This window comes from Pan troglodytes, chromosome 3, assembly GCF_028858775.2.
Source record: "Pan troglodytes isolate AG18354 chromosome 3, NHGRI_mPanTro3-v2.0_pri, whole genome shotgun sequence".
In the NCBI taxonomy this organism is placed as follows: Eukaryota; Metazoa; Chordata; class Mammalia; order Primates; family Hominidae; genus Pan; species Pan troglodytes.
The window spans coordinates 11,014,695-11,032,844 of NC_072401.2; the positions used below are offsets into that span (position 1 = coordinate 11,014,695).

General features: G+C 41.4%; 1 protein-coding gene and 1 long non-coding RNA gene across 3 annotated transcripts in view; one reads left to right on the forward strand and one right to left on the reverse strand.

Moving 5' to 3' along the window:
* The window catches only part of LOC104005982 (uncharacterized), a 164,319-nt gene that overhangs the window by 96,720 nt on the left and 49,449 nt on the right, over positions 1-18,150 (forward strand). Inside the window, exon 3 of the long non-coding RNA XR_001716752.4 lies at positions 15,938-16,118. This is a non-coding gene — a long non-coding RNA (uncharacterized LOC104005982). The remainder of the gene's footprint in view (positions 1-15,937; positions 16,119-18,150) is intronic.
* CLNK (cytokine dependent hematopoietic cell linker) overlaps positions 1-18,150 on the reverse strand; it is a 264,742-nt gene that overhangs the window by 67,043 nt on the left and 179,549 nt on the right. For both annotated transcript variants that reach the window (XM_520687.9, XM_009447358.4), the window contains exons 6-8: positions 17,246-17,387; positions 15,910-16,016; positions 9,681-9,726 (exon numbers count right to left, since the gene is read on the reverse strand). In XM_520687.9, the coding sequence (XP_520687.3) occupies positions 9,681-9,726; positions 15,910-16,016; positions 17,246-17,387 (295 nt within the window). The remainder of the gene's footprint in view (positions 1-9,680; positions 9,727-15,909; positions 16,017-17,245; positions 17,388-18,150) is intronic.

Genomic DNA, 18,150 nt, shown 5'->3' on the forward strand with positions numbered 1-18,150 from the left:
GAGGAACAGGTCCTGCCCTGTTCTTCTGCACATTCATATCTAGTCTTTCCACTATTTGAAGAGACCATCTTGTCTCCATTGTGTATTCCTGATGCCTTCATCAAAAATTAGTTCAATCAATGCATGCATTTATTTCTGGGCTCTGCACTCTGCCTTACTTGTGTGCATGTTTGGTGTACCACTGACCACGACAGCCCTGTCATGTAATTTGAAATCAGGAAGTGTGATGGCTCCAGCCTTGTTCCTTTTACTCAAGATTGCCTTGGCCACTCAGGGTCTTTTGTGTTACTCAGGGTGAATCTTTATGATACACTGTCCATGTGTCCTGTGTCTTCATTATAATGTAGGATTATTTTTTCTAGCCTCACTTAGTATTCCTCCCTCCCTTTTAAGATTTTTGTGTAGTATAATATCGGCAATAGTTAAAAAATCCACGGGGATTTCAGCCGCATCAAATATGCCGACTGGCAAGTGCTGATACCATGAGCTTCACTTAATCATTGCTTAGCTAACCAAAATCCTTCAAAGTAAGAGGTTAAGGTGAACTTAAGGAACTTTGCAGGTGAAAAAAACTGGATTGAACAAGCAAAGTAACTTGTCTACCATTATACATCTTTGATAGTAATTCAGATAAATTCCAGAAAGCTTCTTAAAATTTGGGGGCCTTATTTAATAAAGCAATAATAACTCAAATATTTGTGATATTTAAAGGAGGGTGAGCTTTGGAACTGAATTTGTTAAGATTGAATCTTGATCCTGTTCATACTATGGGCAGGATCATGGCATGTGCTTAATGAATGTTTATGAAATAAACAAATGGATTGAGGAGTGAATGAATTTCCCCATCTGGAGAAGTAAGGAGTGCTTATTTATACTTAATGGAAATTCATGTGTGGAATAAATGAATTGATGCACTTCAAGGCATGGTTCTTAATGCACAGCTGCAGTTACTGCTATTATTATAGTATAAAAAATTAGAGGGAAGACGGGAATTTACCTCCCTAATGAAGTACACAAATATTCTAAAATGCTAGGAAAAGTTCTCTGTCAAACAAGAGGACCCAAACAGTTGTTCAAAGTCTTTCCCATCTCCAGTTTTCTCTTGGAGAAGCCCGGCATGCTCTCCACCTGGTGGTCATAACGTGTAATTAGCACCATTTGCCCAGAGACTCATTGGCTTTGCAGTCTCAGGACAGATCTCACAAAGTTACTGCTTTTGGGGAGGTAATGTACTGAGGTGGGCATAGCATGGTTGCAGAATCCGATGGACCTTGGTTTGACTGTTTCCACCACAACTTATTATGGTGAAACCATGAAGACATTGTCAATATCACCGTGTTCTGGGAGGGTTAAAGTAAGGCCTCTTGAAGAAGGAAAAAGAGTTAAGGGATTGTTCTTTGGAGTGGCTGCTGCCAGCTTGCAATGGATGGTTGTTAAACTTTCAGAAATTCTGTGAACTGGCTTTACATACAGCCATTATTAAAAATACATTACATAGGCCAGGCGCGGTGGCTCAAGCCTGTAATCCCAGCACTTTGGGAGGCCGAGGCGGGCGGATGACGAGGTCGGGAGATCGAGACCATCCTGGCTAACACGGTGAAACCCTGTCTCTACTAAAAAATACAACACAATTAGCCGGATGTGGTGGCGGGCGCCTGTAGTCCCAGCTACTCGGGAGGCTGAGGCAGGAGAATGGTGTGAACCCAGGAGGCGGAGCTTGCAGTGAGCCAAGATCCCGCCACTGCACTCCAGCCTGGGCGGCACAGCGAGACTCTGTCTCAAAAATAAAAATAAAATTAAATTACATAAACGTACACTTAAGTTACAGCAGCCCTCCACTTATCCTAAGGCAAAATGTTCCAAGACTCACGATGGATGTCTGAAACTGAGGATAGTAATAAACCCTAAATATCCTATGCTTTTCCTAAATATACAGACCTATGATAAAGGTGATATGTGACAGCAAAACAAGCACACTTTTTTTTCCTTCTTCCCAATTTCACGGATAGAAGATTCATTTTTATTGTCGATCCCAGTAACCTCAGCATACAATATTTTTTCTTTCCTTTTCAAGTTGAGAACTTCCACCTTTTCACTTAAAGGAATCACTTTACATCTTCTCTTTGGCAAATCAGAACTGTCAGCATCACTACTCTTGCGCTTTCGGACCATTATTAGGTAAAATAAGGGTGACTTGAACCTAAGCACTGAGAATCCACGCAGCGAATCTGGTGGGCGAGATGACTGCTCAGCAATTAACAGGTGGATAATGGACACAGCGCAACAGAAACACTGGACAAAGAAATGATTCGAGTGAGACTGCTCAGGATTTCATCGTGCCGCTCAGAAACAGCATGCGAATTAACATTTATGAATTATGTATTTCTGGAATTTTCCACTTGATATTTTCAGACCTTGGTTGAGCATGGGTAACTGAAACTGTGGAAAGTGAAACTGAGGATAAGGAGGACTTCTGTATTTGTTTTTCACTTAGCTACTGTTCAATTTGTGGTAAATATATGCAATACCACCCCCCCACTTTTTTTGAGACCAAGTCTCGCTCCGTTGCCCACGCTGGAGTGCAGTGGTGTGGTCTTGGCTCACTGCAACCTCTGCCTCCTTGGTTCCAGCGATTTTCCTGCCTCAGTCTCCCAAGTAGCTGGGATTACAGGTGTGCACCACCATGCCCGGCTAATTTTTTTGTATATATATATATTTTTTAGTAGAGTTGGGGTTTTACCATGTTGCCCAGGCTCCTGAGTTGTCTCGAATTCCTGGGCTCAAGTGATCCACTGGCCTCAGCCTCCAAAAGTGCTGGGGTTACAGGCATGAGCCACCACCCCCTCCTGTAATACCCTTTAACTATGAAATACAATCATGCAATAATACTATGAAATACAATCAGAAATAACTATGAAATACAATCAGAAATAAAACATAAGTATAATGTTCTGTTCAGAGAGCTTATTATGGGGCTTACGGGCTTATTGAACAACTAAATAGCCAGCCCTAGTGTTGAGCACATAGAAGGTACTAAATATTATTGGTTGAATTATGATGAAATAAGCTATATTTCCCCTCTATGTAAAACTGCCTTTGCAAAGATTATATCAGTGAGAGAATTGTAATTTTTTTTTTTTTTTTGAGACTGAGTCTCACTCTGTCGTCCAGGCTGGAGTGTGGGGGCATGATGTCAGCTCACTGCAACCTCTGCCTCCCAGGTTCAAGCAATTCTCTTGCCTCATCCTCCCAAGTAGCTGGGATTACAGGTGCACGTCAGAACGCTGGGGTAATTTTTTGTGCTTTTTTATTTTTTAGTAGAGATGGAGTTTCACCGTGTTAGCCAGGATGGTCTCGATCTCCTGACCTCCTGATCTGCCCACCTCAGCCTCCCAAAGTGTTGGGATTACAGGTGTGAGCCACCACGCCCGGCCGAGAATTATAATATTAATAGTAAGCTAAGCTAACTCACTCCCCATCTTATCTTTTCCTTAATTACTCCTGGGCTATTGGGCAAAGCTACCTTTGGAACACATTCAGGCTATAGTTTAAATGATAATAGGACTTGCCCCAAACTCAACCACTTTTGTAAAGCTAATGGGAAGCCATCAGGCTGGGGGGACAAGAACAGCCTGAGTCCAGCTAAGGCGCAGACATAAACGATTGTCAGCCATTATTCCTGAGGTTATAAGACATGCAACTTCCCCAGTTATTCCTGCAGATAACACCACTATTGTAGATCGGCCTCTGGAGATATCTTTCCCAGTTTTTTGCATGCATGTCTGACACCCATGGTTCCACCTAAACCCAGTGCTTCCACCTTAGTGCCAACCTCTCTCCTGTAGCCTCACCCAGAAGTAACTCATCTGCTTGAAGACAGCTTCAAACCCCTATAATTTCATCTCCACCCCAATCAATCAGCAGCAAGCACCTGTTACCTGCCCTCCCATCCCTTCCTCCAAACTGCCTTTGGAAACCGCTAACCTATGAGCTTTGAATGAGACGATTTGTGTATGAACATCTCCCACGTGGTGTGGCCAGCCTCGTGTCTATTAAACTCTTTCTCTACGGCAGTGCCCTGGTCTCTCTTTATGCAGTGGGCAGGAAGAACCCCTCGGGCGGTTACATGTGTGCCCATTTTCATCCTGCATTCTAATCTTCTCTGTCCCTTCCATACAAGCAGCTTTTACTATACAAATTTCATGTTTATTATTAATGGCCTTTTCTTCACATTGTGATGTAGGATATGGAATTAGAAAAACTAAGTAGAAAAGAGAGAGGGCAAACTTATCACTGTTCATCGCTCCCCCAGGGACTGGCAGGAAGAGGAGGGGGGAGCATGCAGGATCGGAAGCATTTACGTTCACAAGCTGTCTGTAGATGTGGCTTTCATAGATTAAGGAATATCCGCCCCAAACAATGGATCATTTATAACACCCGAGAAACTACTCAGAATAGGAAATGTACTGTGAACCCAGAATTGAAACTAATATATGAGTCGATCTAGGCTTTTCTAAAATGTGTTCTAAGGAGCATGGGCCAAAGAATGTGATCCCAGAAAAAGCAGGTTCCACGGACACTTAAGTTACAAATGCTCTGTGCCATATCCCCCTCTTGGAGATCCACAATGCTCTTAAAAACTTGGTCAGTAAAAAGATCTGTTTATTTTTGTTTAACTCAGTGTTTCTCAAGGTTACTGCATCCAGAGTTTCCCATTTATTTATTTATTTTATTTATTTATTTTTTCTGATACAGAGTCTTGCTCTGTCACCCAGGCTGGAGTGCAGTGGTGCAATCTTGGCTCACTGCAACCTCCGCCTCCCAGGCTCAAGCAATTCTCCTGCCTCAGCCTCCCCCGTAGATGGGACTACATGTGCACACCATAACGCCCAGCTAATTTTTTGTATTTTTAGTAGAGACAGGGTGTCACCATGTTGGCCAGGCTGGTCTGAAGCTCCTAACCTCAGGTGATCCGCCTGCCTCGACCTCCCGAAATGCTGGGATTACAGGCGTGAGCCACCGGGCTTGGCCTTCTCTTTTATTTAATATGATTCTCAACATCTCACACAATTAGTTTCAGATAACTGTACTTTGAGCTACTTAGAGCTTCATTGTGTCTTACAGCAAGGACCAATGGGAGGAAGTTGTAGGAAGACATTGCTGTTCCTTACACTTAGCTGAAAGTAAAGAGCTGGGGCTGCTTAAAGGTAGGGTGTGCTTCCTGGGAAGGTGGTGAGGCTCTTGGGCCACTCAATTATCTGTAAGGGATGCTGTGCCTCAGTTACAAGGAGGGGCTGGATCGTGGAGATTCTCTTATTTTAAAACTTAACAAAATAACTCTTCCATTCTGCTGGCTTGCATGTAAGACATGCAGGTATAGAGGCCGCTAGTCCCAGTTTACCCCAGATGTCTCTGTTTTTAATTCAGAATGTCCTGCTTCTGAAGAACCCCTCCATCCAGAGCAAACTGGGATGGTTGATTCCAGTGAACACCCCAACATTACAAGGAAAAGAAAAAGTGCTTTTCATTATGCGTGTATTTCAAGTCATTTTGAAATGGTTTCATGGGGAAGGCCGTACTTTGCTTATGTAAAAGGCAGTTCTTGTACATTGCAATTCTATGGGGAACTGAAACTTCATTAGGGAATTATTATTTGGGGGATATAAATTTTCTGGAGCTTCTTTTATTAAATACCTTGTTTTTCAGTCTCTTGTTTCTGGCTACTTCATATTTCTGTATCAGAAAATAAATTTGTTATATCAAACAGTTACATATTCCTTTCCTTTTCTCTGAGGCCTATTATTTTTCTTGTTTGGTAGTGAGAAAAAATACCGTTCTGTAGTTCAATTAATGAGTGATTTCATGAAGTTAATAACGTTAACTTTGAATGAGCATTATATCAATGTCTCTGTTGCTTTTGAGCCATGGGTTGTGGCTGAAACACATTTACATCTAAAATGGTAGAAGAATAATATTACATTTATTTCTGATCAATTCTGCAACCTCGGGCGTGTTTTTTCTGCAAAGGATAGAAGATAACCAATCTCATCATTATTGCAATGTTGTTTGTTGCCAAGTTCTGCCACTAGGGAGCAGTATCATCTATCAATTCACTCTGGCACTGCGCTTTGTATAGTCTGGATGAATGGGATGTTCGTTACGGAATGAGAGGGAGAATACATTTTATACACTAACAAACACAGAAAACCCTGGCAACATTACCATAGTGGAATAAACCTTGGCTCTGGTCTTGTGACTACTTGCTGATGGCCTTGAGCAAGCCACTTCCCTTCCTTATGTAAAATGAGGAAATTGACCCAGATTAAACTCATTTCTGATTCTAATTTCTTCAGCATCTAAACTCGTCTAAAAGCAAACTAGTGTAAAGGTCTTTTGATGGCATTTTGTGGAATTCTACTTTGCTTCTTTTCAATCAGCTCGTGTTTCTGGATATACATGTTCACTAGCCTATGCTCTTTTTTTTCTTTTCTTGGAGGCTTATTGTAGTTCTTTATAAATTCATTCTTGTATATAGTATGCTTGTCACCTCAAAGGAAATTGGCTTAGAGTTTGTGTTTGGTTCACATCTACGGCAAAGAGAAAATGCAATTTAGCTTCCTTTATTCTCAGCTTTGGTTTCTCTAGAAAAATAAACCACGCTGTATTTGAAAATTATAGCTATTCCTATCTGAAAATAAGATTCTTTCTTCTAGATCTATGGTTAATGCTAGTGGTTCATCACACACAACTTGTATTGTAAATACTTTGCCTCCAAATAAACTTTTACCTATTTTTAGGAATGAAAAACAAAAAGTCAAGCTTTAGGGAAGATAAGTTCTTGAAATCTGACAGTTTACAGATAATGTAAGAATATGATTGCAAGAAAAATGACATAAAATGTACATTAACATAAATCTATAACTGCTCAACTTGATGAAAAATATCACCATAAAAGTCTGCCATTACTGAACCAACCGATATGTTTTTTTTCTATGACATTTTTGTGAGAGTGAATAAATTATCTGAGAATGTGTTTGCATCAAAAATACAGAATTTTGTAATAAACACATAAATCATGCAAGCATTTTTAAGCAAGATGCCTGATCCTAAAATGGGGGGACATTCATATTAATTTCCCCCCTTCCAGCCTCGTTCTAGATATGGTACCTTAGAGCTCTGGATGGTAATGGGGAACCATCAATTATGGAAATGTAGAAAAGGATGATGTAAAGAAAATAACTCTTATTGGAGAAGTCGTCTATACAACCTGCCCCACCCCCAAAAGCCTCAACCTCTCTGAGCCTTGCTTTCACTGAAGTCCTCTTTGCAGTTGTGGCCTCAGTTTACACTGGAGTCTGCTTTACAAAATGCTCATATTTTTGTAGTCGTGGGACCCATATATCAGCCAACATTCGCTGCAAAACAGAGCACTAACTTAATCTTAAAAGATGTGTTTTTCTTGCTGTCTCTGAGGAACTGGTTTGTTTCTTGTAATGGGAAAATCATACCACATAAGGAAGCTTGATTCCCTTTTTGCTTAGACTACCAGGTAGCTCAGAGGCAAAATAACAGTTTAATTATAGAATTTAGTGATGTGTGCCTAAGGATCTTACATTTTATCTTTATTTTAATTATGTCATCTATGTAGATTTTCTTCTATTTTATTGTTCAAGTTTTTATTAACTAATATCTTTGTGAACTGAGGCAAAGGGTAGATAAACATACAGATAGAGAGGTAAACAGACATACTGATATGTGGAATAATGGTCGAAGAAATTTCTGCAGCTGAAGAAGTGAGAGTGGATGCCCATAGTGAACTATAAATCAGATGGCAATTATGAAGTTAATTTCTCATCTGATTTCTCTCCAGGACTCATTTCTTCATGAGTGCCTACAAAGCATATTATTATGACTGAGGCCATTTTTGTAACAGATGATTGTGGTCTGGTCTGTGATCCCTCAATGCTTCCCATCCCTTTCTCTGTTAAGAGGAGTGAAAATACTTTCTCTACATAATTCACCAGGTGGTGAATTAATGTGCTGGTTAAAGAAAAGGAGAAGGGCCGGGTGTGGTGGCTCACAGCTGTTAATCCCAGCACTTTGGGAGGCCGAGGTGGGCAGATCACGAGGTCAGGAGTTCGCGACCAGCCTGACCAACATGGTGAAACCCCGTCTCTACTAAAAATACAAAAATTAGCCAGGCATGGTGGAATGCATCTGTAATCCCAGCTACTCAGGAAGCTGAGGCAGGAGAATTGCTTGAGCCAGGGAGGCGGAGGTTGCAGTGAGCCAAGATCACGCCACTGCACTCCAGCCTGGGCAACAGAGCGAGACGCTGTCTCAAAATAAATAAATAAATAAATACTAAATAAATAAATAAATAAATAAATAAATGGAGAACTCAGGTTAGGGGTCTTACTTAAGGTCACACAGCCAGGGAGTGTGCCTTAGGTTTTGGCTACTCTCCATCCCCTTTTCACTGCGCTGGCACTTCCTGCTGTGAGTGTCTTCCATTTGCCCTCCAGAACCTCCCTCCACCTTCACCCTTCTCTACCCTGCTCTCCGCCTGGGGACACTGACCAGTAGGGACACACAGGGACTGCCCTATCCTCTCATTTCTAGTTAGGTTTAGCCATTGGGAAGCCCCAACAGGAGGTCACAGGGAGGTTGGAGAGAGAGATGGGGCGTTTACTCCCTTGGTCCCCTCCCCAAGAAGTCTGCCTGGGCTGGTGGTGTCCCGGGACCAGTGATCACTGCTCCTCTCCAGGTGGTGTGCTCCTTGTAGTTTTCAGTAACTGTCCCCTCATCCCTCTGCACCTAGGGGTAGGGCCAGCTCCGCTGCTGTCAGCCATGGTTCTTGCGCCATTCTTTGTTCTTCCCCCTATACCACACTCACCTGGTAAGTAGTTTCTTTGCCATAAATTTCCTTAAATTATCCTAATTTGAGTGTGCTGCCTATTCCCTGTTGGGACTCTAACTGGTACGCTTTCCCATTAAAGAAAAGATGGCGCTAGTAATACATTATAGATGATAGCATTAGACACATGAAAGGTGAATTTGATGTGTTTCAATTATTGGGCAAAGTGAATCTTGGCATTGTCATCTTTTCCAGTCAAGCATTGTAAGAGGAGATAGGGGCACGGGGGAAAATGATGAGAGAAGCTATAATGGATACAATACCATTAAATGTCTTGGGCTTGTCTTCCATTTATGCTTCTAGCACTACTGAAATTGATTATTTGCTTTTAGGCTCGTACTTGTATTTTCGTCTTCAAATTGAGTTGTTTTGCCTAAAGCCTTAAAATCTGTTTTCATATTAATTAATCAATGTTTTAAAATTAGATTTCTATCTTGTGGCTTTTCTGGGGGTATGCTTAGAGAGATAACATGATTATATATTTAATGTAATCCATATGTTTCAAAATAATTCATTTCCAAAATTGCACAACAAAGAATATGAATTTTTACAATCAATTTCTTCAGCAATAAGGTAAGGCAATAAATAGGCATAAAGTATGTGAGACTGTGTCTAAAATTAGATAGTTATTTCCTGAAGTGTAATTCAATAGATCACCTCGTGTAAGATCACCCATGACCACAAACAATAATGCGAGAGGATCTTAGAAGCAAAATAGATGTTTTCATACTTACATTTTAATCTTCGATTAACATGACTTTACCTTTAATGTTTTGGCTTCTGATGTCCTTAGAAATGGGTCTGTCCACCTGTACAAGACAATGAGGCACCATTATCTCTTCAGTTGTGACTATGACACTATGTGATGTCTTGACACTCTCTGTGGTTAGGTTCCCAAGGATAAAGCCGTAAGTCCCTGGGCTCTCTGGTTTTCAATGTATGGTTGGCTGTCAACAAACATGTATAAATACATGCACCTCTGCCAATGAAGGATGCAGTGGCTTGAGTGGTGTTTGGTATAAAAACACGTGGGATTGAGAACCAATCCTGCCTCTATTGCTGGCTTTGGAAAAGACATTGAGTGTATTATTAACTTCAGATTTTTCATCTTTATCATAGGAAAAATGCTCATCATTCATGTCCCTGAGTTAACATGAAGATCCATCTATGGGATCAGGTACATGAAAGCAATGAGGCAGGCAGGTCAGGGTATGGCCTCGTGGGAAGGCCTGGGTTAGGATTCCACCTCCAGCTTGTGCTGACTGTGAGAACATAACAAATTACTTAGCCTCAGTTTCCTGAGGCTTAGTTTCCTTATCTGTGAAATGGAGGTAACAAAAGCACTGATACCTTTTGAGGACGGGAGGACAACACGGAACACAAGCACTGTGCCGAGAACACAGGTATCGCTAACCACACTGAATTCATGTATCACTATTAATATTATTAAAGACATTAGTGAACTATTAAGGGGTACACAACTGGAAGACATAAGGGTGAAGAAGATGAAGATCATAAAGGGGTCCCTACGTCTTTGAAAACCTTTAAGCCTAGGTTAATATTAGGGTCTTAGTATTAGTCTTTATTGGCACCAGGTTGAGTTGGGCATGGTGGGTCAGGGGCCCATTGAATCCCCCGTTACCTCTGTGGAACATTGAACCACAGTATTTATGCCTGGAAAGGGCGTGGCCCTTCTTCTTTTGGTTATATCTAATTAGGGGTTGAGTGTTGGTTGGATTATTTTTTTTTATCGTGGCTATTGACTTCTTCATTACACCATCAGCTTTCAATTTCTCCAGGGTTACCTTGTGGGGACTGGGGTGCCGGAAGGTTTTTTCAATGTTCTTGTGCACGCTCATCTTTTAATCTTCCCTGTGTGCCTGCCCCACAGAGGGAGTCTCTCTCAATGCTCATGCCCCACGCTGCATTGCTAGCCTGGTCATGGAGGCAGGAAAGGTTCCCGTTGTCTCCATCTTAGGTGGGATTTGCAATCTCAGGGTCTTAGGATGGGGTTCCAAGTAGTCCCAAGCAGCAGAATTAGTACAGGATTCCCCGGCCCAGGAATATTTCCTGTCCCTCCCCTGGGGCAATTCCCAACTTCTGTCAAATAAATATTTACTAGTACCTACTAATGTGTCTGTGGCAATGCTAGATTATGAGGGAACAAAGAAAAATACCAGCCTGGATTCACAGGTACATTGTAACAGATTTTTCAGTTTGGGTACTACTGAGAATTGAGATTTGGGGTTGGAAAATTCTTGTGCCTTGTAGGATGCTTAGTAACATCTCTGTCTTCTACCTACTGATGTCAGTAGAACTCAGTTGTGACAACCAAAAATGTCACCAGACTTTGTCAAAAGTCCCCTGGGGGGCAAAAACTTTCCATGGAGAACCACTGATCACAATGAAACATGTGCCAGTTGTGGAAGACTGCATCATATGGCTTCCTTCATCAGACCCCTCCAATGGCACTGGCTACGCTCGGAGATGCAGGTCTGCGTGCATTTGTACACTGTGCTTACCTCCATCTGACCACTTCCTAGAACATGGAAACTGCCCATCTGGGTCACTGCCTCCTCCCTTAGACTGTGGGCACTGGCTCACCTTTCTACCCCCATTGCTAAGCACAGAGCTTGGTACACAGTACATGCTCAATAAATAGAAGGATGGGCAGTGGTTTAGGGCAAGACAGTTGTCAAGACCCACCTAAGGGGTCTAGACAAGAACTGGCCTTTGTAAAAATTATTGAAGATCCATTTCTTTTTTTCTTTCTTTTTATTTTCTTTGAGACAGGGTCTCACTCTTTCGCTCCGGCTGGAGTTCACTCTGTCACCCAGGCTGGAATGCAGTGGCATGATTTCAGCTCACCGCAACCTTGACCTCCCGGACTCAAGCGATCCTCCCACTTCAGCCTCCCAAGTAGCTGGGACTACAGGCGTGCGTCACCATGCCCAGCTAATTTTTGTACTTTTTGTAGAGATGGCGTTTCACAATGTTACCCAGGCTGGTCTTGAACTCCTGGGCTCAAGCAATCCCCCTGTCTTGGCCTCCCAAAACGTGGGGACTACAAGTGTGAGCCATCACACCTGGCTGGAGATCCATTTCACAGATAGTTTAATCTCAACATAAATGTGCAGAACTAGTAAGAATCAACTCCTAGGAATGAGATTGTCATAAAAAAGATAATCTGCTTGCCATAAATACTTGATTTTTACAACACTGATTACAAATGTGAAACTCCTCCCCCACCTCTTTTTTTTTCTGAGACAAGGTCTTGTTCTGTCACCCAGGCTAGAGTGAAGTGGCATGATCATGGCTCACTGCAGCCTTGACCTCCCAGGCTCAGGTGATCCTCCCACCTCAGCCCCCAGAGTAGCTGGGACTACAGGCATGCTCCACCACGACCAGCTATTTTTTTTTTTAATTTTTTTTTAGAGATGAGATGTTACTATGTTACTCAGGCTGCTACTGAGCTCCTGGGCTCAAGCAATTCACCTACCTTGGCCTCCCAAAATGTTGGGATTACAGGCATGAACTACTGCACCTGGCTAAAACTCCCTCTTCATCTGAATTGAGGCCAAACTCTTGTTGAATTTATGAGACAACTCCCCTCTGAAATTTTGCTCACCTTGCCCTATCCTTTTTCCTCACATGATTTCATTTGACTTAATGTGCTGAGATTGTAGTTCCACCTGCAAAGTGATCTAGCCAAAGGAAGAAACTTGTTTTTAACAGGAAGCTACAAAGATGATATGAAGGAATAGAAAGTGTAAGAATAAAGGCTTAAATCCTGGCATAGTTGTTTTTTAAAAAATCAAATGAGAATTATTCTTTGTAAAAAAAAAATTGTATTCATGAAGGCTTACCTATGTGAAAAGGGATTGCCAGTCATTTACAGGGAAAGTTCAGCTCAACTTTTTTAGTTCAGCGTTCTCTACTTCTTTATAACCGGACCAGAACTGTGTCTTCAGCCACTGGTCCAATCTCTCTGGAGTTCTCGTTCCCTGGCCACACTTTATGCTCTGGTGATGAGTGTCCTGAAATGCTCTCCTCCCTCTCAGACAGCCCCTGGGGGACTGCCCTAGATGCAGATCTTGATGACAGCAGCAAATAGTAGCAGGAAAATAGAAGAATTTTGAAGGCCAGACCGAGAAAGTCTTTTTTGTGAACAGAAGTTGAACTGGGGAAAGACTCGGTCTCTTTCCCTACTAAACAGGTATTTATTTTTAAAGCTTGAGTTCAAATGATTGAAAGTTTGTTATTTTTCATTCATTTAACCAATATCTATGGAGAACCTCTTACAAAGTCACCATGGTAGGTGTTGGGGCTAAAATAGCATCTGACCTCATGGAGATGTCCTCTGTGGACTGATTGCTTTGTGCTTCAGGCTGGAAGCACAAAGATGCATTTCTTGGATCTTATTGAAGATTCATTTCTTTTCTTTTTTTTTTTTTTTTTTGAGACAGGGTCTCACTCTGTTGCCCAGGCTGAAGTGCAGTGGTGCTATCTCAGCTCACTGCAGCCTCGACCTCCCAGGCTCAAATAATCCTCCCACCTCAGCCTATGTGCTGGAAGCACATAGAAATACTGTGTTTTCTATGTATTACTACAACAGTGATGGATTTTATATAGGTAAGATCATGAAGGCTCAGAGAGGTTGAGTAACAGACCCAAAGGCACAGAGCTTATAAAATTGCAGCTATTAAAATGGAAGTGATGATGTTCATCTTTTGAGATTTTTGTTTGTTTGTTTTTGTTTTTGTTTTTGAGATGGAGTCTCGCTTGGTCACCAGGCTGGAGTGCAGTGGTGCAATCTCGGCTCACTGCAACCTCTGACTCCTGGGTTCAAGCAATTCTCTTGCCTCAGCCTCCTGAGTAGCTGGGACTACAAGCACCCACCACCACACCCGGCTAATTTTTCTATTTTTAGTAGAGATGGAGTTTTACCATGTTGGCCAGGCTGGTCTCGAACTCCTGACCTTGTGATCTGCCTACTTCAGACTCCCAAAGTGCTGAGATTACAAGCGTGAGCCCCCACGTCCAGCCACAAGAATGTTTTAAGGATTAAATATCATTCATTCTTTCAGTTCGATCTCTACTGAGAATTTTTTTCCTTGACCTTCCTTGTCCTGCATTATCATTATTTTTCAAAGTACACTTGCTTATCTATTGTCTGTCTATTGTGCATTTATTTATCACTGGTCTCCTACCATTAGCATATATGTTTCATAAGCACAGGGAATTGGTGGTTCACGGATATGTCTTTAGAGTCTATAATTGTGTCTGATCCTAGCAGGCACCGATGACATAGTTCTTGAATGAATTTGTTGAGTGAATGATTGAAGTGTTTAGCTTCAATCATTGCTGTGCCCGTGTAAAAAGGAAGTGTTTGATTTTTCATCACTCATCTTGCTCCTTCAGTCTCTATCAGATATCTTCTGTGTAAATGGTCGGTGTTGCTTGATAAGATTTGTAGTTTCATTTTTCTGTCCAAGTTAACAGAAGCCCTCAAGTTAAACAGACAATGAATATAAAATATGTGAGGAATATTCAAAAGCAGGTTAATACTCACTAATAACTGTGGTGCAAACTAAAAAAGAATAGTGAAATCCCTTTTTAAAAAATACAACTGAAAAAATAATAGCCAGTTTTGGTGATATTTCTAAGGGGTGGACATTCCTATACAGAGTTGCTGGGATGGTAAATGGAAACAATTTTTTAGAAAGGAAATTTTACAATACATACTGAAAGCCTTTAAAATGTCTTCACTCAATGGTTTAGTAAAATAATTGAAAATCCCATAGTGGGTTATGCTTTGTCTACAAAAATTATACTTATGAATGCTTGTTTATCACATGAGAAATTGTTTTATACCAGAATTTAATGTGAGAAGAAAAATAAAGCAGGTATATACTAAACAATGAGGCTTCCCCTGTTTGACAGATATCTGTATAGAAAATACTGACAATGGCCCGGCGCGGTGGCTCATGCCCATAATCCCAGCACTTTGGGAGGCTAAGGTGGGTGGATCACGAGGTCAGGATTTTGAGACCAGCCTGACCAACATGGTGAAATCCCGTCTCTACTAAAAATAGAAAAATTAGCCGGGCATGGTGACGTGCACCTGTAATCCCAGCTATTCAGAAGGCCGAAGCAGGAGAACCACTTGAACCCGGGAGGCGGAGGTTGCAGTGAACTGAGATTGTGCCATTGCACTCCAGCCTGGGCAACAGAGTGAAACTCCATCTCAAAAAAAGAAAAGAAAAGAAAACAAAATACTGATAATGAAGTGCACGAAAATGTTATGACCAATAACTGCAATCCCAGGGGGCGATCATTTGTATTTTATGCCTTTCTGGATTAAGAAAATTAAGTGTTAGCAAATGTTTTATTAAAAATAAAATTCTATGTATGCATTTAGGGCATTTGCATTTACTAGATTTTTTTTTTTTTTTTTTTTTTTTGAGACGGAGTCCCATTCTGTCACCCAGGCTGGAGTGCAGTGGTGCAAAATTATCTTTTGTAGCTTCCAAACAGCATTTTGAAATAAGCATGGTAGGATTTTCTGTTTTTCCCTCTTTGGTAGATAAAGTTACAAGGAGGCTTAGAGAGGTTTCGTGACTTACTTATTACCTCCCAGCTCATAATTTACCATGTTGGGCTGAGACTCTGGGCAAAATCTTATATTATGATCAGAAAGATTTGAGTTCATGTTCTTTCTCTGGAGAATGCGATGAGCATTAGATGAGATGCATGTCAAAATCCTTAGCATGCTCTCTGGCTCACAATCTTCCTCACATCTGAATTCTCCTTCTTTCTAGAGGTAGGGCCATGATGCTACTAGTCATAAGAGTCACCTCCCATCCACCTCAATGAGCTTGACCTGCTCTTTCCCTAATAAGATGGCCTGGGGGACAGGAGATGGGGCAGTTTCTAGCTGGTTAGGAAGAGCCCTACACATGTTTGTGTCACAATGTCCAGTCTTTACTCACTCTTTCCAACCTCGTCTGTGTGTTCCAGGTCTGCTGTCCAATGGAGATAGAGGTCCCGGTGTCTAACGGAAGGGGAGTGTCCATTGCAACCTTGAAATAGCGCGTATCTGTGCAAACAGAAAAATATGAAAGTCATACCTTATGTGGACTCAGCACATTACAATTTACAAAGTATTTGCACATCTACAAACTCATTGGATCATTACAATGTAAGTAAGAGCAAGCAATTCTGCTTTCATTTAACAGAGTAGGAGACTGACGTATGAAGAGGAGAAATTGCTCATCTCAGTGCACACAAAAAAACGCCAAAGTTTGAACCTGAACATTCTTCATTTTCTCATTCACCTTAGAAATTCTATAAATCTTACAAAATTTTGGCTATGCCATGCCCTTTAAAAATCTTACTAGATCCCACCCAGTCACACCCCATGCCAGCTCTCCTTTCTATATTACACACTTAGCATATCCTATCACATTCATCGGTTGAGCTGCTGGTTTCTGCCACTAGATTGCATCTTCCTGAGGGTATGGATCCTGCATTGTTTGTCTTTGTGTCCCCCAATCAATCCCAACATGGAAACTGGCACATAGTAGATGCTCAATGAATGCTTACTGAATGAATGAACAAGAAAAGTCATCATCATTTACAAGATGACTTTCTCCACATACACTTCTATAGATTCACTTCAGTGGTTCAGGCCCTCAGAAATTGTGAATGCTTCCTCTTTCCCCTTACAATAGGGTGCTTTATCTCAAGGAACTTGCTGAAGCTGCCCTTTGTGCCACAGTTAGAGACAGAGGTGGGTGTGAAATTAGGTCCTCTTATTCTTAACAATTGCGGCTTTGCTGCCATGCCCTGCTGACGCTCTTAGGCTGGCTGGCTGCACAATGAATTAACCAAGTTAAAAAGTCTTTTTTTTCATTCTACTCCCCTCTATGCAGACCTCATTTAACATTTCCCATGCTGCTGCATCCCTGCTTGTCCACCCTCCATTATGCTCATCGTTGTTCCTAGGGCTCAAGGAGAGCATCGTGATAATAATAACTGGGATTTACAGATCTCTGGCTTGGTACCAGGTCCTCTGGTGAGAACTCAACATGCATCATTCACATAATATTCAAAAGAGCCCTCTGGGGCAACTTCTATTATTATGAACCCTGTTTTCAGAAAGAGAAAGTGGATTGGAGAGACTTTCTCAAGGTCACACAGCTAGTAAGTCATGGGGGCAGACGTTAACCTACGGTTGTTTAATTCAGAAACCGCACCTTTAAATAGTGTGCAATATGGCGGCATGTACATGCATCTTCTTATTTTAGGCAGACCCCCAAACGTTACCTGCATATTCAGATTCCTTTATAGGCCGGGCTGGTAAAATTTTAATCGACTGCCATGTCTCTTCCATCTGAAGCTCAGGGTCATCATAGTCATCATCACTGTGGCCTTTTGCTCCATCCAGGACTGCAGCAAAGTTTCTTTCCTAAGCAGGTGGTAACATTCCAGTGAGTCAGAGGAAGGTACAATGTTGACAAAGACAGGCTACAGTGCTGGCTAGAGAAGCGGGGTAGACTTTCTTAGCTGCAAGTTAAATATTTAAGAATCTAGGGTCTGGGATCTTAAATAGAAGTTTAATTCTTGTGCTAGTGAGAATTCTAAAGATATCTCCCAATATTCTCATCTCGGATTACTCAATCAATACTAATCTAGGTACTGCTGTGAAGGGACAGTGCAGATGTAGTGAAGGTCACTAATCAGCTGACCTTAAAATAGGCAGATTGTCCTGGATTACCTGGGTGGGCCCAATGTAATCACATGAACCCTCAGAAGCAGAAAGAGGACTTATTTGCAAATAAGATAATCTTGTATTTGAAGAATTCACTAAAAAATTATTAGAACTAATAAATAATTCCTCAAGGTGTCAGGATACAGGATTAATATATCAAATTCAGTTGTATTTCTATATGCTAGTAATGATAATTTATATTTCTATAAATTAGTAATAACAAATTGAAAATAGAAATTAAGAAAATGGGCTAGGTGCAATGGCTCATGCTTGTAATCCCAGCGCTTTGGGAGGCTGAGGTAGGAGGATTGCTGGAGGCTAGGAGTTTGAGAACAGCCTGGGCAACAGAGTGAGACCTCATCTGTACAAAAATGTTTTAAAAAAGAAAACGATTATATTAGCAATAGCGTCAAGGAGAATAAAATATATGGAAATACATTTAACAAAAGAAGTGCAAAAT